This window comes from Neoarius graeffei, chromosome 2, assembly GCF_027579695.1.
Source record: "Neoarius graeffei isolate fNeoGra1 chromosome 2, fNeoGra1.pri, whole genome shotgun sequence".
NCBI lineage: Eukaryota > Metazoa > Chordata > Actinopteri > Siluriformes > Ariidae > Neoarius > Neoarius graeffei.
The window spans coordinates 69,581,501-69,608,042 of NC_083570.1; the positions used below are offsets into that span (position 1 = coordinate 69,581,501).

Here is a 26,542-nt window from a genome sequence, read left to right on the forward strand (position 1 = left end):
GTGCAGGGTCGCAGGCAAGCTGGAGCCTATCCCAGCTGACTACGGGTGAAAGGCGGGGTACACCCTGGACAAGTCGCCAGGTCATCACAGGGCTGACACAGACACAGACAACCATTCACACTCACACCTGTTTCCTTTGAGAGGTCACTTTTCAGTGACTTTAGTTTCTTTCTGTGTGAGTGAAGAGAGCGAGAGAAAGAGAGAGAAAGCGTGCTCTGGGTCTGTCTGTCTCTCTCATCTTACTGGCTTCTCCCTGAAAGAACACAAGACACACCTCAGTAACCTGCCAGTTAAACACAGGTGAACCTCACCACGTGCTACCTACAGGTTCTACTGGGCTCCTCACCGCTCATAGTTGATGCTCGATCGTGCCTCACTGCCACCCTGTATGATCTGCATTTCATAAATCATGTAGACTAAGAAAGGCGGGGTACACCCTGGACAAGTCGCCAGGTCATCACAGGGCTGACACATAGACACAGACAACCATTCACACTCACATTCACACCTACGGTCAATTTAGAGTCACCAGTTAACCTAACCTGCATGTCTTTGGACTGTGGGGGAAACCGGAGCACCCGGAGGAAACCCACGCGGACACGGGGAGAACATGCAAACTCCACACAGAAAGGCCCTCGCCGGCCACAGGGCTCGAACCCGGACCTTCTTGCTGTGACACCACATACCGCCGTGGTACAAGTTAATACTTTTTTATATATATATATATATTTGAATAGTTTTTATGTTTGAAGGAAATCGTCCACTAATAAATCAAATCTAATATAATTAAGTGCAGAACAGCCACAGATAATGTAGACCAGCAACAGCAGCACTGACACACCCATAGGTATGCAGGCTTGTTGCTGAATTTGTTTCTATGCTGTCTGATAGATTGATGCACCTAAGCTTTCATTTCCACGTTTGTAATCAAATAGTTTATTCTATGTGTTATTTGTAGCTTGGCCATTTGTTCATGAAGAAAATTGGGAGGGGGTAATGAGAAATGACTAGCAGAAATTTTTCACTCATCTGGTGTTTTCTGCAACACCATGTGAATGTTCGGTGGAATGACGCATGGGCCGAGGTGTGTTCTGTACGGTATGGTAGTCAATAAATGCCAAAACTATATACAATTCTAATACAAGAAAGGCTTTAAAACAAGGACAGTAGAAACTATTAAAAAAGATTGATGGACACAACTGTTTGTTTTTCCCCACAAATACTGATTTCAGTTGAAACTTTTATAATTCACGAAAACAGACTGGGCAGAGGAATAAACATTTAAACTTCATGCTGCGTCATTCTACCGGACTTGATGGTAAAATGCTTAAAATAAAATAATTTAGCTGTTCAAGAAGACGACTGCCAGTCTTGTTTACCTAGTTTCTCACATTTCCATAATTTAGGTCAGAAGTCACAGATGCAGCACAAATGGAATTAATACCCTGCAGCTCTAACAATTAGTTTAAGGATGCTGAATATCCTCGTTTTTGCTCAGAGGTAAACACTGGCTTTGATGTAGACAACAAACTACATGAATCGGCTGAAATATCCTAAACATGAACCACATTTAGAAAACGGCTATTAACAGAGATTTGCCAGTCTGCAGATTCTCCTGCAACATGGCAACCACATTCTTCAGCATTTCGAGTGGGTGGAGTTTATAATGGAACATACATTGTTTTGGCTTTGGGCCAAAAGAACTGTTGCATAGGAAGAGAGATGTGATGCTGTTGTATGCACTATTACAATCCGCATAATGTGAGGAACAAAACATTGACAGTGTCAGTGTTTTAATATATTTACCTGTAAATGGCACGGTGGTGCTCACTTTAGTTTTTGTTCCTTTTATAATTTTTTTTTTTGTAGTAATGTGTCCATGATAGATTTTAGAAGAAAGAAGAAACCTTTGTCACATGCACACTTCAAGCACAGTGAAATTCATCCTCTGCATTTAACCCATCTGAAGCAATGAACACACGCACGCACACAGAGCAGTGGGCAGCCCAAAGCGCCCGGGGAGCAGTCAGGGGTTCGGTACCTCGCTCAAGGGCACCTCAGCCCAAGACTGCCCCACGTCAACCTAACTGCATGTCTTTGGACTGTGGGGAAACCCACGCAGTTATGTGATTTCCTAGGACCACATTGGAAATGTGTTTTCACTTTCATGTGTTATATTATTTACTGAATAAATCAAATCAAAAGGTTCTGGGTTCAAGCCCAGTGACCAACAGGGCCTTTCTGTGTGGAGTTTGCATGTTCTCCCTGTGTCTGTGTGGGTTTCCTCCAGGTGCTCCAGTTTCCCCCACAGTCCAAAGACATGCAGGTTAGGTTAATTGGTAGACATGGGGTAATCGTAATTTTACTCAGGAAACGTGCTGTAATTGTAATCATAGGTACCAATAATGGTAATTATATAACAAAATTGTCTCATCTCATCTCTAGCCGCTTTATCCTGTTCTACATGGCAAAAATATAAGTGAAGAACATTGGTACCTTGTGTATACTGAACATCTTTTAGTCCATTTACCTGCAAGGTCAGTAGACGTTTAGGGTATTTTCTGGCACTCTGATGATTTTGATGTGCTCTGATTTTATCAATTTCAACAAATCTAAGCAGTATTTTCAAAGTCATATTACTTTTTTGTGTTCAGCTACAATAATATCTATGTAGTATGTATGTTATGATTGTCTCATCTCATCTCATTATCTGTAGCCGCTTTATCCTGTTCTACAGGGTCGCAGGCAAGCTGGAGCCTATCCCAGCTGACTACGGGCGAAAGGCGGGGTACACCCTGGACAAGTCGCCAGGTCATCACAGGGCTGACACATAGACACAGACAACCATTCACACTCACATTCACACCTACGGTCAATTTAGAGTCACCAGTTAACCTAACCTGCATGTCTTTGGACTGTGGGGGAAACCGGAGCACCCGGAGGAAACCCGCGCGGACACGGGGAGAACATGCAAACTCCACACAGAAAGGCCCTCGCCGGCCACGGGGCTCGAACCCAGGACCTTCTTGCTGTGAGGCAACAGTGCTAACCACTACACCACCGTGCCACCCTGTTATGACTGTACTTTAAAAAAATAACATGAAGATGTTCTAAAATGCAGTTTTAGAACTGTGTTGGAATGTGTGTGTGTGTGGGGGGTCGGGAACCCATGACCTTACCCATTGTGATGAACTGTTTTGGTCACCTGAGGTGATTGTGTTCAGTCTCAGGAATGCATCAAGCACAAAAATTTAAATCTGCTCCATTGATTTGGATAATTAACTGTCCATCAAAAAAGTGTATGTCCTATTGTTTTGGGATAAAGGCTTGGCAGTGGGAGGGGTATTCACTGAGAAGGGCAAAAGATTTCCATTCACATTCAGTGAAAAGAGTGAAAACCAACTCTTAATCCCATCAGATTAACTCTTAATCCCATCAGGTCAAGTTACAATGGGTAAGGTCATGGTTTTTTCCACACACATGCCAACACAGGTCTAAACCTTTTTTTTTTTAACAGCTTCATTTATCTGTTATTTGACTTTATTTTGGTATTTGACTTTAGTCAGTGTCTTAAAATGAACTCTTGTACTGTTATTCAGTTCAGAGCCACAACCAACTCTGTTACTCTGTCACACAATTACTCTGTAATTTTGCTCCAACTCCAAATTTTACTCTCCAAACTCAAAATAGAGCAAAATGAACTATTTTGAGGAAAATACTTTTAACTCGGGGGGGATTGCTATCATTTTTCTTGTGTATGCACTACAGCGCGCACACAGACCGATCTGCTCATCAGAAATAGAAGAAAGAAATTTTCACATATAGTCTCTTGCACTTTAATGTACACTGGCCAGTTTTACATTACATTTTACGTTAATAAGAGACTATATGTGAAAACATACATAATGAAAAATTATAATAAATGTTGCAAGTAAAACTAATGTTCTCATTCAAAATGAGTCTGAGTAATAATATTGGGTCACTGTCAGCCCCTGCAGAACTTGATCAGGCAACTGAATGCCTTTTTCAGCTCACTTCAGCTCGCTTCAGCTCACTTCAGCCCGACACGGCTCGCGTTTCGACTACCAAAAACCAGCACGACTCAGCTCGTTTCAGCCCTGCTTAGCCCCTAAAACTCGCACCGTTTTGGAGTGGGGCTGAAGCGAGCCAAGCCGTGCCGACTGAGGTTGGGGGCGTGAGCAGACACTCCCCTGTGCACTGATTGGTGAGGAGGAGTGTCCTCACATGCCCACACACGCCCCGCGAGCGCGCTGGGATCTGTAAACACCGCAAACCCGGAAGAAGAATAATTACGAATTACGAGAATTTCTGAAGCCTTATGCGCCTCGCCTCATCTATACGCTCTTGCCAGTATCTGTCCGCGTTGTCGGTGACAACAAGCCACAGCACCGAGACCAGCAACACTAACGACTCCATGTCCTCCATGTTTATTGTTTACTATTCGGGTCGTGAGACTACCGCTTAAAAGCTCACTGAATCAGTGACATACAGAGCATCGTGGACGAGTTCGCGGAGCGCAAGGCTCGCCGTATGCCCTTCAAATAATGCGCGCAGTAGGCTATTGATGTTTTATTATGAGCCATGTACAGTATGTCGCCGAATGTTTTTTTGTTTCTGAGTTACATGTTCGTTTGAAGGACTTAATGTACAAAATAACATAGTTGCACCCCGTAGTGTTGAAATTGGTAAACACAGTGCATTCAGTGAGGTTTGCACCGCCCTCCTTTTATTTCTGACTCTTCCTGTCACCGCTGCAACCTCTGAGCGCTCATTCGTATGCCCTTCAAATAATGTGCGCAGTATAGGCTATTGATGTTTTATTATGAGCCATGTACAGTATCCTAATGTTTTTTGTTTCTGAGTTACATGTTCGTTTGAAGGACTTGATGTACTAAATAACATAGTTGCACCCGGTAGTGTTGAAATTGGTAAACACCGCAGTTGCGGACATTTTGTAGCCTAAAATGATGTTATGATAAGCTTTAATAAAGGGCCCGGTCATTTGCCCCGCCCCCGGCCCGGCTCTGACTTGTTCCGCCACTGTCACTGATGTCACTGTTTGCGCTGCTTAACGGCATCACATGACGTCCACCCACTTTCGCTAACTCCACCCAATGTGTCCACCCAATGTGTCCACCCACTTCCAGCCAGCACGGTTCAGCGCGGTTGTAGTCGAAATGCAACTCCAACAGCCCCGCTCAGCCCGACTCAGCTCGACTCAGCACGGCACGGCTCAGCCGCGTTTGTAGTGGAAAAGCGGCATTAGAGTCAACGTTCCACCATACTTTAGATAATGTAGCTCCTCTTAAATGGAAAATGGTCAGAGACAAAAAATTAGTACCCTGGTATAATGATGACACTCGCACATTAAAACAGACCACTCGAAAATTGGAACATAAAGGACGTCAAACAAAAATTGGTAGAGTGTTCAAATTAGCTTGGAAGGAGAGCTTCCTGATGTATAGAAAAGCTCTTAATGCTGCTAGATCAGCATATCTCTCCTCTCTAATAGAAGATAACAAAAATAATCCTAGATTCCTATTTAATATTGTAGCAAAATTAACCAGGAATAAGTCCACTATAGACACATGCACACCTGTAGTATGTAGTAGCAACGACTTCATGAATTTTTTTAATGACAAAATTGAAAATATCTGACAAATTCTAACTACTAATTTAAGGTCAGACAATGTAAGTGACCCTGTAGTTAACAATATAACTGTATCAGATCAGCAATTAGTGTTTTACTCCCCTTAGAGAAATTGAATTACTTTCATTAATCTCTGCATCAAAATCCTCAACTTGTGTACTAGATCCCTTACCTACACGTCTATTCAAACAGATAATACCTGAAGTAATTGAACTGCTTCTAAAAATAATAAATTCTTCTCTTACGATTGGCTATGTACCCAAATCCTTTAAACTAGCAGTTATCAAACCCCTGATTTAAAAAAAACCTGACCTTGATCCCTGTCAGCTGTCCAATTATCGGCCAATATCAAACCTCCCCTTTATCTGCAAGATCCTTGAAAAAGCTGTGGCACAGCAGTTATGCTCATATTTACATAGGAATAACATCCATGAAATGTATCAGTCAGGATTTAGACCTAATCATAGCACAGAGACAGCTCTGGTTAAAGTAGTAAATGACCTATTGTTGGCGTCTGATCAGGGCTGTGTCTCGCTGCTTGTGTTGCTTGACCTTAGTGCAGCATTTGATACCATTGATCACTCCATTTTTCTAGATAGACTAGAAAATGTTGTGGGAGTTAAGGGAACAGCCCTCTCCTGGCTCAGGTCTTATTTAACTGATCGCTATCAGTATGTTGATGTAAATGGTGATTTTTCTAGACATACTGAGGTAAAGTTTGGTGTTCCACAAGGTTCTGTCTTGGGTCCACTGCTTTTTTCTTTATATATGTTACCTCTGGGGGCGGCATGGTGGTGTAGTAGTTAGCGCTGTCGCCTCACAGCAAGAAGGTCCGGGTTCGAGCCCTGTGGCCAGCGATGGCCTTTCTGTGCGGAGTTTGCATGTTCTCCCCGTGTCCGCGTGGGTTTCCTCCGGGTGCTCCGGTTTCCCCCACAGTCCAAAGACATGCAGGTTAGGTTAACTGGTGACTCTAAATTGACCGTAGGTGTGAATGTGAGTGTGAATGGTTGTCTGTGTCTATGTGTCAGCCCTGTGATGACCTGGCGACTTGTCCAGGGTGTACCCCGCCTTTCGCCCGTAGTCAGCTGGGATAGGCTCCAGCTTGCCTGCGACCCTGTAGAACAGGATAAAGCGGCTAGAGATAATGAGATGAGATGTTACCTCTGGGTGATGATATTTGTAAGCATGATATTAGTTTCCACTGTTATGCTGATGACACACAGTTGTATGTTTCTGCAAAACCGGATGAGAGACACCAGCTTAATAGAATTGAGGAATGTGTTAAGGACATTAGACACTGGATGCTTATTAACTTCCTTCTGCTTAACTCTGACAAGACTGAAGTACTTGTACTTAGAGCACATGCAGCTAGAAGGAAGTTTTCTGATTACACAGTGACTCTGGATGGCCTTTGTTTCTTCATGTGCAGCAGTAAAAGACCTCGGCGTGATTATTGACCCCAGTCTTTCATTCGAAACTCACATCGATAACATTACCTGGATAACTTTCTTTCATCTCAGAAATATTGCTAAGAACAAAGAAATTGAATGTCACTACATGATGCGGAAAAACTACACTAAGTAACTTTAAAAACGCACATTGATAAAACTTGCTGAATTCGTGCTGAGTTTATCTCAAGAAGAAAAGAAATACATCACAATGGAAAAATAACTTCGTTCCGCCCGAATAAGTTCCAAATCTGTGCTCAAATCAGAATTTAAGGGAGTTGTACTCAATAACGTACAATATGACTCGGGTAGTCAATGACATGGACAGGCTTTAATTTTCAAACAAATTTTGCATACACTGTACACACACAATCTTGCCTATAAATACCCGGGGGAAATGATGGGAAAATTGTCATTATTGAAGATGCCACGCCTGAGCCAAAATCAACGTGAACAGGCCATCGGGATGTTGCGTGCCGGAAGTACACAGACAGAGGTCGCCCGACACTTCGGTGTTCATCATTCGACCGTTTCCCGTTTGAGTCAGCGTTACAGACAGACAGGGAGCGCCAGGGATCGTCCACGCCCTGGTCAGCCTCGAGTCAGGACGCCAGTTCAGGATCAGCACATCAGGCTAGCTCACCTCCGTGACAGATTCCTGACACCCTCAGTCACTGCTGCTGAGACCCCTGGACGACACAGACCCAGAATCTCCAGCATGACGGTCCGAACATGGACCAACTGTCACTTTGATTTTTTTTATTGTGAATTAATTCTTGAGTTTGACAATAACTGTCCTTTATCGATGTTTCAAGATGTGTGTGCATTACATACAATATCATAAATTTCAAATATATGCATGGATCTAAAGTGATATCGTGTTGAATTCCATTGTGCGTTTTTAAAGTTACTTAGTATAGTTCATGCTTTCGTTACCTTCAGGTTGGATTATTGTAATGCCTTACTGTCTGGATGTTCCAGTAAGCACATAAACAAGCTCCAGTTAGTTCAAAATGCAGCAGTAAGAGTCCTTACTAGAACTAGAAAATATGACCACATCACCCCTGTCTTATCCACACTGCATTGGCTCCCAATCAAATTTCGTATTGATTATAAAATACTACTATTGACCTTTAAAGCACTGAATGGTCTCGCACCACAGTATCTGCCACGCCTACTTAGATCAAAAGGTGCAGACTATCTGCCGGTACTTCGTATAGTGAAGGCTACATCAGGGGGCAGAGCCTTTTCTTACAAAGCCCCAGTTATGGAACAGCCTTCCAAGTAATGTTCGGGAATCAGACACAGTCTCAGCATTTAAGTCTAGGCTGAAAACATATCTGTTTAGTCAAGCCTTTTGTTAATGGTGTTTATGAAGTAAAGGAGTAGATCTGGAGGGTCCTCAGACGTAGAGTGTTTTGGTAAACTGGGATGTATGGATGCCGTCAGTCCCCACTCACTTGCTCACTCGAGTTTGTTGACGGTGTAGTGGCTGGCTGCTTTATGTCCCGGGACGTCCTCATGCCTGTGTTACCTTCTGACTCTCTCCTTTTAGTTATGCCGTCATAATTAATTTTGTCGGAGTCCCTGCTTGTACGCTGCGCAAAATGGATACTGTTCCTACTTATTCAGGTGACAGTGGGCATACCTAACAACCTGTGTTTTCTCCCCCCACCATCTGTCCCTCTGAGTTACATGTCAATCCTGAGATTGAGATGCTGACCTCTTCTGCTCCTCAGACCTGCCTGATCCATCCTGACGCCCTACGTCTGGTTGGAGTCTCATCACATCGCTCCTGTGGAGGACGGCCACATATGGACAGTTGAAAGTCAGACTTGGAAGACGCTCTGGACACTCACAGTAATGCTTTTATGGCCGAGGACTACGGTTGACTTGCTAACTTTAGGACTGCAGTTGTCATGAACAGTTTTACACTCAAGTTTCCATCAATGAAGAGTTTATAACATCAACGAAACAGACTTCATCTTAACACTGTTATAGTCATGTTGTCTGTTGTTGCCCAAATGAGGATGGGTTCCCTTTTGAGTCTGGTTCCTCTCGAGGTTTCTTCATGTTGTCTGAGGGAGTTTTTCCTTGCCACCGCCGCCACAGGCTTGCTCATTGGGGATAAGCTAATTTTATGTTTAAAGTCATTCAAATTCTGTAAAGCTGCTTTGCGACAATGTCTGTTGTTAAAAGCGCTATACAAATAAACTTGACTCGACTTGTTTTTCCTTTATCATTTCATTCATTGAATAATAATGCTCGTAAGTGCCTAAATTTGTCCCCAAATAAGTCAAAAACACTTGTCCATCACAGAATTTGGCATAGTATTTGCTGTAATCATAATTGGGGTACCTGTGATGTAATCTAATCCTAATCGAGTTAATGTAATCACCCAAGTCTACTACGTGGTGGCTCTAAATTGAACATGAATGTCTCTGTGTCAGTCCTGTGATGACCTGGCAACTTGTCCAGGGTGTACCCTGCCTCTCACCCATAGTCAGCTGGGATAGGCTCCAGCTCGCCCGTGACCCTGCACAGGATAAGCAGCTACAGATAATGGATGGATGTTAAATGGAACTCGCATACTTTCAGGTACAGGACCAGCATTAAGGGTTTTTTTTTTGTTTGTGTTTTTTGAAATAAACATTTAATGAAAAGTTTTAAAAGTTTAATTCACCAAAAGCAGTACAAAGAGCAGTTTAAGAAATCCTGAAAATCACTTAACACATTCAGTCAAATATCACAGTGCTAATGGGGACGGGGGGACACAAAATAAAAATGAACCATTTTATTCCTCAATCAGACACACCGGGCTGTCAAGGCCACTGTCCTGCTGACATGTTTTGAACTGAGAGAGTAAACTTTTAGGACATGCTCTATGGCACACCTCTGAGCCTGGAATTGGCTCCCTGCTCCTAGTCATTTTCGTGCTTGCGTAATCCTTGGATTTCACCACCAATGGCTTTTTAGAAATCTCTTTGTAAACAGCTACATCAGACTTATCACCTACAAACACTCCAAAGTCCAGATCATCCACTGCAGGTCCAGTCAATGAGAGAGTGTTCAGTGGATTTTTGCTATGGGAGGTGGTAGTTAGGTGAATGTTATTGGTAAAAGTGGATCCATTACTGGATAAACTCCAGTCACTCGGGCCATCATCTCTCACAGGTGCCTCTTCAACCAGAAAAGACTCAACACTCACTTGAGGAGTAAAACGCTCACTGGCTTTTCCTGCTTCTATCCCCCTCAGGTACTCCTCCCTGCTATGCTTCCTCAAGGTCACATTAACAAAGCCAACAGTACTACAATACATATTAGATGAAGGAAAATCACACTTGTCATGATGAGTGTGCAGTGACTGTGGAGTGGCAGGTTCAGTTACTTCAGGACCTTTAGCACCATTCATCTTCACAGACTGAAAGTCAGGCGCAGAGGCCTCGCCTGTAGTCTTCATTTTGGCCGTTTGAGCTGCAGCGCTGGTCTCAGTGAGGACTTTAACTGGCTGGTGTTGCTCATCCCTGCAAATCTTATGAGACTCCTTTACGGAACGGTGGCTTTGGCTTGATGCAGCACATGATACTTTGGCAGGATGGTCAACTTTAGAGTTTCCTGTAGAGCTTGATGACGGTTCTGTGATGAAGAAAAACATGAGTTTTCTATTTAAAAGCATTACGACTTACTAGTCCTACTACGAATAATAATAACAGCAAATCAATCAATCAATACCCTTTAGATCCTGATTTCTTTGAAGTTTCTTTTTGGCTACAGGAGTCTCCAGCACTTTAGCCATAGCAGCCAGTTTACTGGCAGCATTGATGATTTTCTTCTCAGCACTGGGTTTTAAAGATGAAGATAACCAAAACTGATGAGGCAGTTTATTTTTATTTATTTATATATATATATATATATATATATATATATATATATATATATATATATATATACACACACACACAGTGGTGGGCAAAAGTTTACATACCCCAACAGAATGTTTCGTTTCTTGCCCATTTCTAAGAGAAATTGAATGATAATACACAAAAACCTTTATTTCACTTGTGGTTAATGGTTGGCTGAAGCTATTTATTGCATTCATTACTGCGTTTACTCTTTGAAAACCATGAAAACAACAAAAACTACCTAAATGACCCTGATCAAAAGTTTACATACCCCTGTGAATTGGCCTGAAAACCTGTACACAATTTGACATAAACAGGACTGAATGGCAATTAAAGGCAACTACCTTCACCTGTGATCTGTTTTCTTCTAATTAGTGGGTGAAAATAAAAGTCAGTAAATTGCTGGACTTTTGAGAGAACCTTTTATCCCTCATCCAGTGCTGCGCGTCATCTTTGAGATTGAGCCATGGGAAAATCAAAGGAATTGTCAAAGGACCTGCGTGAAAAGGTAGTTGAACTTTATAAAATCAGGGAAGGGATATAAGAAAATATCAAAGCAATTAAAAATGTCAGTCAGCACTGTTCAAACAATAATCAAGAAGTGGAAAGTCAGGGGCTCTGTAGACACCAAAGCCCGTTCAGGTAGACCAAGAAAAGTTTCACCCACCACTGCTAGAAGAATTGTGCGTGATGTAAAGAAGCAGCCCCAAATAACATCTGGTGAACTTTGAGATTCTCTGAAACAAGTTGATGTGGATGTTTCAAAGAGTACAATTAGGAGACTCTTGAGAAGAAATGGGCTGCATGGGAGAGTTGCCAGAAGAAAGCCCTTTCTACGCAAATGCCACAAAGAAGCCCATCTACGATATGCCAGACTGCACAGAGACACACCCCAAACCTTCTGGCAAAAAGTTGTGTGGAGTGATGAGACCAAAATTGAACTTTTTTGGGCACAACACTAAACGCTACATCTGGCGAGGAATCAACAAGGCCCATGATGAAAAAGTACACCATTCCCACAGTGAAACATGGTGGTGGATCTCTGATGTTTTGGGGATGTGTGAACTACAAAGGCACTGGAAATTTGGTAAGAGTTGATGGCAGGATGAATGCAGTCACTTATCAAAAAATACTGGAGGAAAATCTATACGCCTCAGTCCGGAAGCTGCGCATAGGACGAACTTGGACATTCCAGCACGACAATGATCCAAAACGCAAGGCCAAATCAACTTGTCAGTGGCTACAACAGCATAAAGTGAAGGTCTTAGAGTGGCCATCTCAGTCTCCTGACCTCAACATTATTGAGCCACTCTGGGGAGACCTCAAACGTGCAGTCCATGCAAGACAGCCCCAGACTTTACAGGAACTGGAGGCTTTTTGCCAAGAAGAATGGGCAGCTTTACCATCTGAAAAGATAAAGAGACTCATTGACAACTATCACAAAAGACTTCAAGCTGTTATTGATGTTAAAGGGGGAAATACACAGTATTAAGAATTGGGGTATGTAAACTTTTGATCAGGGTCATTTGTGTAGTTTTTTTGTTGCCATAATGGTTTAAAAAGAGTTAACATTTTCTTGACAATAAATGGCTTCAGCCAACCATTAACCACAAGTGAAATAAAGGGTTTTGTGTATTATCATTCAATTTCTCTTAGAAATAGCCAAGAAACAAAACATTCTGTTGGGGTATGTAAACTTTTGCCCACCACTGTGTGTGTGTGTATATATATATATATATATATATATATATATATATATATATATATATATATATATATATATATATATATATATGGCCATGAAGAGAAAAGAAAGGAGGGGGGGGAACCACCACCCACAAACCCAGAATGACGAAGGAAAATGGTCCCAATCTTACCCATTGCTCTGGCCCCCCTCCTCCAGGAGCTCGTGCAGACAGGTGAGGTAGTACCTGCGCATCCTGCGGGCCGTGTCCTGCCTCTCTCTCAGGACCTCGGCTCTGATCAGCTCCGCTGCTCGCTCTTTGCTCTCCTGCAAGTAGCGCAGCATGTCACCTGCAAAACACATGGGTGTTAACCGCAGACAATGCAAACAAAGATTTAAACAAATACTCCATAAATAGCACTATAACCTAATAGAAGATTGAGAGAAATACAGACCTCTTATTTTTTGCACAGCTTTCATATATTGTTCGTTCATTTCCTCAAGACCAGCATGAAGAATCTGTTGACTGACTGCACCACTGTAATAAATGATAATCCTTAAATTTAACACTGGCCTGGAAGTCCAAATGCAGATTAATGTTTTTATATTTCAGGCAGAAACCTTTATTAAAAATAAATAAATAAATAAAAAAATACAAACCCTGACTCCTTGCATACAGACAATTTAGCCTGCTCAACTGCTTTTGCATGAGCTTCCTTCTCTTTTTGCAAAATGTCTTCATGCTCTTCTAAAAAATAAATTAATTAAAATCACTAACATTCATAAACGAAAGAAGGTGCCAAAGGAACAGAATATTTACAGTAGATGTGTGTTAATATTGTGGACGCTAAAGCAGAGTACCAACAACCTTTGAGTTTGTGCAGCGTGCTCTTGTGCTCTCGGACTGTGTGCTGGAGCTGACGACAGGCCTTCTCCAGATGCCTCTGAAGCTCCCGACTCTTCTTCTGGAGCCTGCCTATGGTGTCATTACAACTCTTGCTGCTACAGGCACTTTCCTTCCTTTGGAGCAATGAGCCTGCGAAGTACAACATGCAAGTGTTCGTGCCACCTCAAAAAAAAAATTAACGATCTCAAACAATAAGAGCAATTCTCGCAGTATGAGTGCACATACTACGAATATGATTGAGCTCCTTTTCATGTTGTTCTTGGGTTTCCTTCAGCACATGCCTCAACTTTTCCTCACTGCTCTGTAGCATAAAAAGATATTAGTTTGTATATTACAACTTAGGTCACACAAAGAAAAACCTCAGAAAAGACTAATACATTTGCATTTTAATGAACATACATAAATACTATGAATAGAGATAAGGTTGAAAATGCAGGCGTATTCTGTGCACACGCGATTACAAAAGACAAGGATCATTTTCCTGAATAAATAAATGACCAAGTATAATATTTTTGTCTCACCTGTTTAATTGGGCTCTCTTTACCTACTTTTAGGATTTATGTGAAAGTCTGATGGTCATATTTATGCAGAACTATAGAAAATTCTCAAGGGTTCACAAATTATCGAGTACCACTGTACACTGCTAAATGTACATGACCACAATCCTCTCTTATTGAAAAAGTAGCTCTATCCTTGAAAGGATGACATACATAGGCAACAATTTTAATTCCATTATTAAAATATGCAAAAATAGCTGACTGAGCAATTAAAGAATTATTCTACAAAAATTACACATTTTTTAGTACAAGGAAGCATGATGAAATTATTATTTATTGTAACTCATGTATGTAAACATGATTTGCAACTAAAGACACAACTGTCATGGCAATATTGGGCTTTCAGTGATTTCTTTGTTCCTTTTCTGTGGCAGAATGCTTGTACAACATGCGTCTTTAATAGTAAGAAAATAAACCAAGAATTTGGTGCACAAGTTTTAATTTATTTTGGGTTTTCTGAAATCAAAACAAGGTCAAAATTATACAGACACTCACTTAGATTATTCATTCAGTGGTGCTGAAAAGTTCCATAACTTGCCAAGGCCTCTTAACTTCCTGTTAGTGATGATTGACTACAGTTGGTCGCTTCTCTGTGCCAACATAAAAAGGATTTGGTTGACAGCACCCATTGGATTGACCAACACACAGTCCAATAGGAAAGTCCAAGGAGCTCAGTGCAGATCTGAGAAAAGCATAACAGACTTACGCAACTCAAGAATGTCTCTTGGAGCCATTTTTAAACAACTGCACATTCCAAGGCAATCAGTTCAAACAACTGCATTTAAATACAAGTTATTGGAAGGTGTAGCCACTTTGCCAAGCCACTTTTCTGGAAGAAAACCCAAACGGTCACTCTCAGCTGAGAGGAAAATCGTTTGGATTGTCAGGAACCACCAAGACACAGGCCTGCAAAGAACTGGAAGGTGCTGGAACACTGTCTACAGTCAAGAGACTTTTACATTGCCATGGACCGAGAGGCTGCCGTCCAAGAAAGAAAGAAAGAAAGAAAAAAAAGGCCCCTGTTGCAAAATGGACACCTTCAAGCTTGACTAAAGTTAGCAACTGACCACACAAAGAAAAAGCCTTCTGTACCTACCGTTAAGCACGGCAGCATCATAGTCTGGGGCTGGTTTGCTGCCAGTGGAATTGGTGCACTGCACAAAGTGGATGGAATCAAGAAGAACTGCCATCTCAGAATTTTTCAGAATAACCCCAAACCATTAGAAACATGGGCACAATTGGGTGTTCTGACAAGACAATGACCCCAAACACACATCAAAACTGGTAGTGTAATGGATAACGCAGGCTAACATGAAAAAAAGTCATGATCTCAACCCTATGGAAAATATATGGACCATCCTTAAAAGTTGGGTCCATGCCAGCAAATCAACAAATTTAAGTGAACTCTACCAATTTCTCCAAGAAGAGTGGTAAAATATCCAACCAGAATTCTGCCAGAAGCTTGCTGATGGCTAACACAAGCGTTTGGTCAAGGTGAAATTTGCTAAGGAACATTTAACTATATATATATTAGGCGTGCTGTATATACATTGACTCCGTGTTGACTTCAGAAACCCCAAAATAAATTAAAACTTGTGCACCAATTCTTTTTTCCCCCTCCCCTATTCAAGATACATGTTGTACAATCATTGAAATCCCAATAGTTCCATGTCATTCATGTCCATGTAAGTACACTTCTGACCGCAACTGTCTGCTACAAATGCAGTAAAGGTAAATTTAGATTAGGCTGGTGCGTTTTCAAAGGAGGTGGGCTGGCCGTTATCTGCATACTGATTATTTTTGTAGTTGAGCAACTACAAAACACTGAACCAGGTAACATGACAAACCTGCACCAACTCCTGCTTGGTACTGGCTACAGCTTTGGCCAGTGCCTCTCTGAACTGGTTCCTCAGTCTGGCCCTCAGGTCTCCTTCCCTGCTATCTCGCTCCTCAGCAACTTCTCTCCACTCCTGGACCTCCTTCAGCACCTCCTTTAACTCCACTAGCACCTCCTCTATTGATCGCTGCCGTTCTTCCCGCAATCTCAAAAAAAAAAAAGTTTTGCAATTACTGGCATGGTTTAGCAAATAGCGTGTATATCTATATGATAACACTATGCTTGGTTCAAAAGTTCAGTTATAGTGATCTTTGATTATTACTTGAGCTGTTGCTGACTCATCCACTCCTGCTCCTTGCTCTGCAAGGCTTCATGTAGATGGGTTTGCCCCTGTCTGATAGCCTCCTCCCGGGTCTCTTCTAGTCTTTTCTCCAGCTGTGCCTGATGCTTTTCCATTAGGCTCTCTTGGTCCCTCTGGAGTTGCATTTTAAGGCATGAAATCTCTTCTTGCTTTTCAGTGTTCCACAAAGCTCTTGCTGCAGAGAGCTCAGCTTTGAGGAGCCCCTTCTGCTCCTCACCAGAATACTCCAGCTGTTTTTTCTTCAGACAGTTCACCTCCTTTTGAAGCTCCTGGTTTCTGAACACGTAGTCCTCTAGCTCCTTACATTTTCTGCTCATTGTTTCCTGCAATTTGTCTTCAGCTGCTTTTATGGCTGAGGACACCTGGATGATTTAGATATAAAGGGCCTTTAGATCAGATAATAAATAGGTCTTTTGCTTACGCAACACTATTTTTTAAACTAATAATGTTAAGAGGAAGGCCCCCCCAGTGTGATAACAAGGACACATTTCTTAACATACAAAAAAAAAAAAAACCTGCAGCAATAGCGTCCAACCAAGTGGTGCGTTTGTCTTTAAATTCTACATTTCACTGAAATATAGTCTATGTATCAACTCCAAAATCAGAACAAATTGGGACGGTATGGAAAATACAAACAATATTTTAAAAGCAGCGATTTCTAAATTTATTTTGACTTGTATTTCATTGCAGACCGTATGAACCCAAGATATTTCATGTTTTGTCTAGTCAGCTTCATTTCATTAGTTAATATACAGCCATTCCTGTGTTTCAGGCCTGCAACACATTTCAAAAGAAGTTGGGACAAGGGCAATTTAGGGCTAATAATGAGGTAAAACAATGATATGATTTGAAACAGAGGTCGTCAACAGGCAACTGTAAATCATGATTTGGTACTAAAATCAGTATCCAGGAAAGGCCTAGTCTTTTGCCCCTTTTCCACCAAAGCAGTTCCAGGGCTGGTTCGGGGCCAGTGCTTAGTTTGGAACCGGGTTTTCTGTTTCCACTGACAAAGAACTGGCTCTGGGGCCAGAAAAACCGGTTCCAGGCTAGCACCAACTCTCTGCTGGGCCAGAGGAAAGAACTGCTTACGTCAGCGGGGGGGCAGAGTTGTTAAGACCAACAACAGTAAGACCGCGAAAGATCACCATTTTTAAGCGATGAGAAGCAGCAGCTGTACAAACGCGAAGTCATCAGTTATTATTGTTGTTGCTGCTGCTGCTTCTTCCATGTTGTTTTTGCTTCGATATTTGCGCCAAGGTTTATGCAAACGTGGCGACGTAACTGACGTATACAGCGACGTAACTGACGTGGCTTCCCTTAGCACTGCGAGCTATGGAAAAACAAACTGGTTCTCAGCTGGCTCGCAAGCTGAACAAGTTGTGAACCAGCACCAGCACTGGAACTGATTTGGTGGAAAAGGGGTATTTGAGGTGCAAAGATGGGCCGAGGATCTCCAGTTTGTCAACAAATGCGTGAGAAAATTATTGAAATGTTTAAAAACAATGTTCCTCAAAGAAAGATGGATATTTCATTCTCTACGGTCTAAAATACCATTAAATGATTCAAGGACTCTGGAAGACGGAGTATAAAGGGGAAGGGTACAAGCCTAAGCCGAACACCCGTAATCTCCAATCCCTCAGATGGAACTGCATCAAGAACCATCATTCATCTATAGCTGATATAACCACATGGGCTCAGGATTACTTTGGTAAATCTTTGGCAAGCATTGTAACATGGAATTACATCCACAAATGCCAGTTAAAACTTGACTGTGCAAAAAGGAAGCTTTATGTTAACTGTGTCCAGAGGTGCCATTGACTTCGCTGGGCTCACAGGCATCTGGGATGGAGCATCACACAGTGGAAATGCATATTGTGGCCTGTCATGGTATGAGGCTGTGTCAGTGCCCTTAGAAAGATAACTTGCACTTCTGTGATGGCAGCATTAATGCAGAAAAGTACATTAAGATTTTGGAGCAACATATGCTGCCTTCAGGACATCATCTGTTCTAGGGATATTTCAATAGGACACTGTAAAATCACATCATGCACACGTTACAAAGGCATAGCTGTGGACGAAGAGGGTGCCTGTTCGTTCCCAATAAAGAATGTGTGGCGAATTTTGAAACAAAAAAATATGACAACTCAGTGCTACTGCAAACCTTAAGACCTGTTTGCAGGAAATAAGTGTTATTGCCCCCCCCCCAAAAAAAATGTGCTGTTGTATTGTTTTGAGTGCAATACAGGTCAAAGATTATTTACAAATCATTATTTTCAGTTTTAATCTCAACATACCATACCAACTTTTTCTGATTTGGGGTTGTAGTCCTGTAGCTTTAATAACACATTATTTTAAATTTAGTTCTAGCTGGTTTGTTGCTGGAATGGAATTTCAGCTTTCGATCATTTTTTTTTTTTAACATCAACCTACCTGCTGTTGAATGTGCTGCTGTTGTAGCATCTCCCACTGTTCTCTCTCAGTCTGCAAACTGGCTTTGTACTCTGGGAGGGAGGACATCTCTTGGACCCAGCGATTACGAGCCCTAGACACAGCCCTTTCAACCTGCAAGAGGACAAAGGAGGAAGCAGTTTTGTGATATCTGGAGACTTTCAGGGTTTATTTTTTGGGTCATTGCACAAGTGCAAAAACAAAAGTCCAGAGTATTTTGTGACCATTGGTGCAGGCAATAACTTGGCAACCATATGAGGTACGATTATGTGATGCCCAATCAAAATAATTATTTTTATACCCTTTACAAAATATGTACACTGTGCACTGACAGTTTTATAATTGAGATGCCAATAGTTTTAGTAGAAACACTTTACATAGACATATTTTAGTGGTAGTATCAATCAAGACATTTAATAAACTCACACTTAACATGCCAAACAAGAGGGGCAAAGATTCTGTGAACAAACAATGCTCATATGGCTGAGCAATGTAAACATATTTGTATCAGCAAATTCCTTGTCATTATTATGGCAACAGTTTTGTTGAGTGGTATTTAAATAAGGAATATAACATGACAAGGTGTACAGTTTTTATATTTTAAATAAATAAATAAAAAGAGGACAGAACAACTTTATTCATCACACACTTGTGCAATTCCTCCCTGCATTTAACCCATCTGAAGCAGTGAAAACACACACACACAGCAGTGGGCAGCCATACTAACAGCGCCCGGGGAGCAGTTGGGAGCTCAAGGGCACCTCAGTCCAAGGCCGTCCCATATTAACCTAACCCCATGTCTTTGAACTGTGGGGGAAACCGGAGCACTTGGACATGGGGAGAACATGCAAACTCCACACAGAAAGGCCCCCCCACTGGCTGCTGGGCTCGAACCCAGAAGCTTCTTGCTGTGAAGCGACCGTGCTAACCACTTACACCACTGTGCCGCCCAAGGGTTGTGGGACGCAACCGGATGCTAAGAGAGAAGAGGCGATTACGCTCCTATAACAGCATGTTGCAAAATGTTTTTTTCCATTATACCACAAAATTTAAACCATTGGCAAATTGCTAACACTAGCAGGCCCAGAGATTTTCACTTCCGCTGCATGCCCCCTCCTCTCTGCAAAAATTGTGTATTCCTCTCAAGGTGCTAACTGTCTCCACTGTATTGTGAACAGCCACTCCACTCCCCACTGAGGTTGCTGCCTGTAATGACAAAGGGCAAACTGCTGTTTGAATGAACTCTGATCAGCCCAACATACTGTGTGTTGAGTTGTGTGTGTTGTACTACGAGTAACCATTTTTCATTTTATATTTTATTTAGCCAACAAACAGATGTACACATTCACCTTATTTTGTCAGTTGTTCCGAGAAACGGTTTCTGTCTGTCATAAAAACACTTATTTTAATAATGGCCTGTCATTTTAGGAAGGGGCATACTAAATCCTTCATGAATGGTAATTTGGTTGTAGGTTACACCCTAATGACAATTTAGGGCCCGTTCACACAAGTACGCGGCCTCACCAAATATGCTGTCGTTTTGAAAAAAAATCTCTGTAAACACGGCGTCGTTTCCAGAAATATCCGTGTCCACACGGATTCACTGGAAACGACCCAAAACGCTGTAGTACATATGCCAGGCCTGTATGCGGCGCTGCGATGCCGCCACACCAATACACTAAAACCGGAAGAGAAGCTATGGAGCATGCGTATAAAGGTCACGCACTGTTTACAAACAAGCTCATAACACGAGAAGAGGATGATCATGGCCAGCGCAACTCAGAGGAAGAGGAGTCTTTTGTGTGGACCGACAATGAAGTGGAACTTCTACTTCATGTCACATTGGACGTCTCTGCAGTACGAGCGCAAGCCTGTAGTCCGCCATTATTGTTATGATGCGTCTAGCGGCGGCAGCTGAGGTTAAAGGTTAGAGGCGGGGCTTATACATCATCGTTTCTGGAAAAAAAAAAAAAAAAAATCCACATTCGCCGTCCAGACGACTCCGGGCTATCCGGCGTTTTAGGATTTTCCCATTCTGGGACCCGTTTTCAAAAAATACCGGTTTCACACCTCGAAAAAGCCAGATCCATCTGGACGCGAGGCCGAAACGATAAAGTATTTATGCGGATTCAACAAAAATGTACTCGTGTGGACGGGCCCTTACTCTGCCAAGATCACAATGTCAGAGGACTGGAATCAGTGCCCCAAAAAACACAATTTCAGCTTGGAAAAACTACAAACAGACGGTATAACTTCAGGAAGAAAATGTTTATTTCACACTAAGAAAAGCAGGCTCACTACATATGGAGGCTATACAAAGCACAGAAATGTAGCATACAGTTGTCCCATCTAGCAGTTTCCACATTCCCATGGTGAGTCTTTCCTACATTTGCCACAGGTGTATTTGCGGCAGCGTACACAAAGTTCGGTGCTTCTGTTATTATTACAGAGTATGCGCACCTGGCACTGTCTTTTTCTTCTGAGAAACTCTCAGCTCACGACGCTGCTGTTTGTGTTCTTCCCCTTGTGCCTTTTCCTGCAAAAGCCTGTTTTGAAGTTCCTCTGCAAGCTCCAGCATGAACAATTGGCGACTTTCTTTGGATCCTATACATGCTGTGTACAAGACGTGCATTTGTGACAGCCATGTCAAGCAGGTTGTATAAAACAGCCACGGGCCATCTCCATGTTCCTGCACGCACCGAGTAGTTGTGTGATTTCCGGTCAATGACATCAACACTGCATTTGAAATGGTTGTAATCAACAACAGTGTTTGGTTTTTGGGTGTCCACAATTTCCACTTTCTGATGCATGGTGCTCAGAAGACAAACAGATTTCTTTTTTTTTTTTGTTGCAAACACCATCAGCAAGGCACTTCCAGATGTGAACACCTGTGTGGAGTACAACTGGTGCCCCGAGGTTTCCTTTGCAGTTGCTGGTAGCTCCCAACAATTTTTGTTGATTGTGCCAAGCAGAGTTGTTTTTCATTGAAGAAGCCTGTTAGCAAAAAGACAGAGAGCTGAAGAAATCGTCCATAGTTACAGTCCTTCCCTGGTCCATAAATGGTTCCATCAATTTCAAAACAACATTCTCTGACAGCTTCTCTCCCATCGGACGAGTGGTATCTTTTCCCAAGTAAGGGATGGCATTACACATGTATTTTGTGTCCAGATCTGCTGCAATCCAAAACTTGATTCCAAACTTGTCAGGCTTGGATGCAATGTACTGCAGAAAGGGACAACGAACCTTTGAAGGAAATAACTGCTCATCCACGGTAACATGTTGCCCTGGACTGTAGGACGACAGACAATTCTGAACAAACCACTGCCAGATGTCTGAAATTGCTGCAAATTTGTCCGTTTGTATGCGCTCCTTGCGGGTGTCCTTGTTGTCGAAGCGAAGGTACCGCTTTATTTCAAGAAAGCGGTTACAGGGCATTATGGCTTTGATATCTGGGTTGCCGAATCTATTGAGGTATTTCACCTGACGTCACAGGGTCACGTGACGCCCCGGTGTCCGCCATTTTGAACGTCAAGCTACATACTAACGCTGCAGACAGAGAGGGAGAACCAGCTTGAAAAAAAAACGTGTTACAGACACCTAGAATAGATTAATTTGTCAGTAAGCACTATAAATAACCATGGTGTTTGCTTGTTGTGCTGTGGGCTGCCACAACAGACAGGGACAGCGTGCAGGACGCTCCTTTTACCGGTTTCTAGTGATGGGAATTTCGGCTCTTTTTCGGGAGCCGGCTCTTTTGGCTCTTCTTACTATAAGGAGCCGGCTCTTTCGGCTCCCAAGATTTTATTTTTGATTTAATTGCTGCAATTAACTAGTTAATTAATTACATTATTATTTATATTTTATCAATAGGATGTTTTCCATTTTATTTTTTAGTTTTTGAAGCCATTGTAAAGCTTTGTAAAGTATAGCAGTGTAACAATGTTCTAGCTATAGAAATAAAACTAACTTACCAATTAATAAATTATTTTCTCACAAACATAATGCAAAACTGTGTAATGGCCCTTTTCCACTACCCTTTTTCAGCTCGCTTCAGCTCACTTCAGCCCGACACGGCTCGCGTTTCAACTACCAAAAAACAGCACGACTCAGCTCGCTTCAGCCCTGCTTAGCCCCTAAAACTCGCACCGTTTTGGAGTAGGGCTGAAGCGAGCCAAACCGTGCCGAGTGAGGCTGGGGGCGTGAGGAGACACTCCCCTGTGCACTGATTGGTGAGGAGGAGTGTCCTCACATGCCCACACACGCCCTGCAAGCACGCTGGGATCTGTAAACACCGCAAACCCGGAAGAAGAAGAATTACGAATTACGAGAATTATGAAGCCTTATGCGCCTCGCCTCATCTCATCTATACGCTCTTGCCAGTATCTGTTGGCGTTGTCGGTGACAACAAGCCACAGCACCAAGACCAGCAACACTAACGACTCCATGTCCTCCATGTTTATTGTTTACTCTCCGGGTCGTGAGACTACTGCTTAAAAGCTCACTGATGTCACTGTTTGCGCTGCTTAACGACATCACGTGACGTCCACCCACTTTCGCTAACACCACTCAATGTGTCCACCCACTTCCAGCCAGCACGGTTCAGCGCGGTTGTAGTCGAAATGCAACTCCAACAGCCCCACTCAGCACAGCACGGCTCAGCCCGACTCAGCCGCGTTTGTAGTGGAAAAGCGGCATTATATTACCAATATAAAATACACAGCTGATTTTCCCCTCCTCAGGTGCCTCACAGACTCCTCTCCCCTGCGCTCCACAGCTTTAAGCATTACACCAATTTTCGTATTTTCGCAGCTGTGAATGACATCAACCCCCCCAACCAAAAAAAGTAGGCGTACACCATGCTACTTTTTTTCCTTTGAATGGTAATAGACAACACAAAGACGCAATCGGACAGCAACTTTTTTTGTGAAAGTCTCTCTCTCTGAGGCACCTAAGGACAAAAAACTAATTCGGCTCCCCAACTCGGCTCCCACCGAAGAGCCGGCTCCCGTCGTTCACTTCAAAGAGCCGGCTCTTTGAACCGGATCCAGGGATGTGATTTGGGGCTGGTGAAATTATCTGAAAATTTTAGCCGGGGGTCTGGGGGCCACAGGCCCCCAGCTGGTCCAGGGCAGCGCCCTGGTGGGGGGGACAAAGTAGTCAATGAACCAAAGTAGTCAAATTTTGAAATGCAAGGTAGAACTGATAATGTTTTATCATATGAGACGATAAAAAGGTTTTAAGAAATCTAAAAAATGTAAACAAAACACGTCCGGACAAAAAAAAAAAAAAAATTTTCTGTGAAATTGAGTCATATACAGAACTGTACAGTGTTCACTCACTTGAGGATTTTCATATGCAAGAATAAAAATCACTTTTTCACTAAACAACATTCACAAAAAATGTGTTTGCTGAATCCATTCAATCCAATCAGAAGTCTGTGAAGAAGCCAATATCTCTAATATTTCTACTCATATTTCTGAAAGGCGGGGTACACCCTGGACAAGTCGCCAGGTCATCACAGGGCTGACACTAGACACAGACAACCATTCACACTCACACCTACGGTCAATTTAGAGTCACCAGTTAACCTAACCTGCATGTCTTTGGACTGTGGGGGAAACCGGAGCACCCAGAGGAAACCCACACGGACACGGGGAGAACATGCAAACTCCGCACAGAAAGGCCCTCGCCAGCCACGGGGCTCGAATCCGGACCTTCTTGCTGTGAGGCGACAGTGCTGACTGCTACACCACTGTGCCACCCTTAATTTTTTTTTATTGCTGTAAATTTTGTTAATTATGCCTTAGATATCACGGTAATGTGTAAATAATGTAATGTATCTACATTGGTTGTAAATTTAATTAAGTTCATTTCATTCATTCATTCATAATTATCATACTTTTTTAAAAAATAATTTAAAAAATAAATAATTAAATAAATTTAACAACCTGGCTGATAACACTGGTCAAGATGATGTTGACACTTCTCTAAAACGAAACTAACTTTATATAGTAGCCTCCATATACACACACTGAAGGCTCAATCCCAAATCACTTCCTCCTTCTTATACAAGTGCCCTACACAGGGGGCCCCTGTCGTCATAGTGCACTCTATATGCCTTATGGAGCGGTTTGGTCTTCAGTGCAACAGATTTCCTCTTCATCAGCGCGGTGGAGCAACAGGACAGGGGGCGTTTCCAGCTGCACAGCACTCACTTTCACTTAGCCTGTTAGCCAGAGCAGGCAGCTGCAACACATATTTTGACTTTCTATGTAGCCAGAAGCAGCTATACATGCTCCAAAATAGGATTAAATTATAAATAAATGGCCTTGACAGACTTGTGTTTAAGTGGTGCGTTAAAGCTCTTGCTAGCTACATGGCTAAGTAGCAACAAGCCTGAGTGTAAAGTAACAGAACTTCACTGCTACTAGCAAGCCGTGCTAACTCAGGAGCTAACTCTGGTGTCGGGTCTGTTCCCTGAGCAAATGTTCCAGTCATTTTACACCCAAAGTGGAAATATTTCCGCGGACTAAATGACGAACAGCATCTCCTCCTCTCTTTCCTTTCCTCTCCGCCCAGCGCGCCGGTATGTGAACTCATTCCGGGTGACCGTCAGCCAACCTCTCACCTCCCTAAACACACACACAAAGCCCACTAGCTCGACCCAGACAACCATGTCGTGTCAAACACACTCGGCTCTGCCACGTCGGACAAAACACACATAAAAAGCTGAGTTTGTTCGTGACCAAACGACACACACTCACAGATAACACGCTGATGCGTAGAGGGGCCTCCAGCAAGCACGCCATCTCTCTCTCTCCCCCTGAGCGAGAGACGATCCCCCCCGACCTGAACAAATGTCTCACGGTATTATGTCCAACGTCTGTAGCAACCTCTTTCTCCAACCATTCCCAGCAGGACTTGTTTTTCACTATTCTGTCGATTTCTTTAACTCGATTTGCATCTTCACGCTCGATCACGGAGGCTGCCATCTTTCAACTCTGTTTGAAGCGAGCTTACGTACAGCTATCTAACAAGCGCGTTCATTGGTTGTTACAGAGCGATGGGCCAATCACGTACCTCGTTTCATCTCAATGACAGAATTACTGAAAGTCGGAACGAATAGGATATGAATGCAGATATTTGAGCGAAAAATCGGAAAAAAATTTTCAAATTCTGAGGTGAAAAGCGGAATTCCGCGAATTCGCGGAAAAATCACATCCCTGCGGATCGTTCGCGACCGACACATCACTACCGGTTTCCTACTGACCCAGACAAGAGGGCCAAATGGATTGCAGCTGTGAAGAGACAGGATTGGGAGCCAACAGAGTACTCCAGACTTTGCAGTGATCATTTCAATTCAGGTTAGTTTATCAGTTAACGCAATTTTGATAAAATGTATAGCAAAAAGTAAATGGGTCAGTGTTTGTTCTGAGCAGTGAAACAAGGCAGTGTTAATTTGTCTAGGGTTGCATGTAGCAGACATCAGACATAAGACGCAATAACAGAGGCTAGAAAGAAACGGGACACAGAAATAAATAAACAGGGCTCCATACCAAGGCTGGGTACAGTGTTTGTGATAAAAGACAGATCCAATTTAACACGAATCACAGCTTACTTTCTTGTTAAAATGTGCAAAGGTCTCCACCATCTCATACCGCCTTGCACTGAAGGACTTAAGCATGCCGTCCAAAATGGCTGCGTCACGTGACTTGGTCACGTGGGTG

General features: G+C 42.6%; 1 protein-coding gene across 5 annotated transcripts in view; it reads right to left on the bottom strand.

Annotated features, from left to right (window-relative positions):
* Positions 1-9,771: 9,771 nt before the first annotated feature.
* Positions 9,772-26,542, bottom strand: part of cep152 (centrosomal protein 152) — a 62,909-nt gene continuing 46,138 nt past the window's right edge. For 2 of the 5 annotated variants that reach the window (XM_060914821.1, XM_060914823.1), the window contains 10 exons: positions 18,798-18,929; positions 16,329-16,729; positions 16,017-16,212; positions 13,838-13,913; positions 13,574-13,741; positions 13,366-13,453; positions 13,161-13,243; positions 12,899-13,055; positions 10,852-10,958; positions 9,772-10,755 (listed from right to left, as the gene is read on the bottom strand). In XM_060914821.1, coding sequence (XP_060770804.1) covers positions 9,914-10,755; positions 10,852-10,958; positions 12,899-13,055; positions 13,161-13,243; positions 13,366-13,453; positions 13,574-13,741; positions 13,838-13,913; positions 16,017-16,212; positions 16,329-16,729; positions 18,798-18,929 — 2,250 coding nt within the window. In that variant the 3' untranslated portion in view covers positions 9,772-9,913. Of the gene's footprint in view, positions 10,756-10,851; positions 10,959-11,155; positions 12,428-12,898; positions 13,056-13,160; positions 13,244-13,365; positions 13,454-13,573; positions 13,742-13,837; positions 13,914-16,016; positions 16,213-16,328; positions 16,730-18,797; positions 18,930-26,542 lie in introns of those variants that run through there. The other 3 variants (XM_060914822.1, XR_009654082.1, XM_060914824.1) reach the window with 3 other exon arrangements.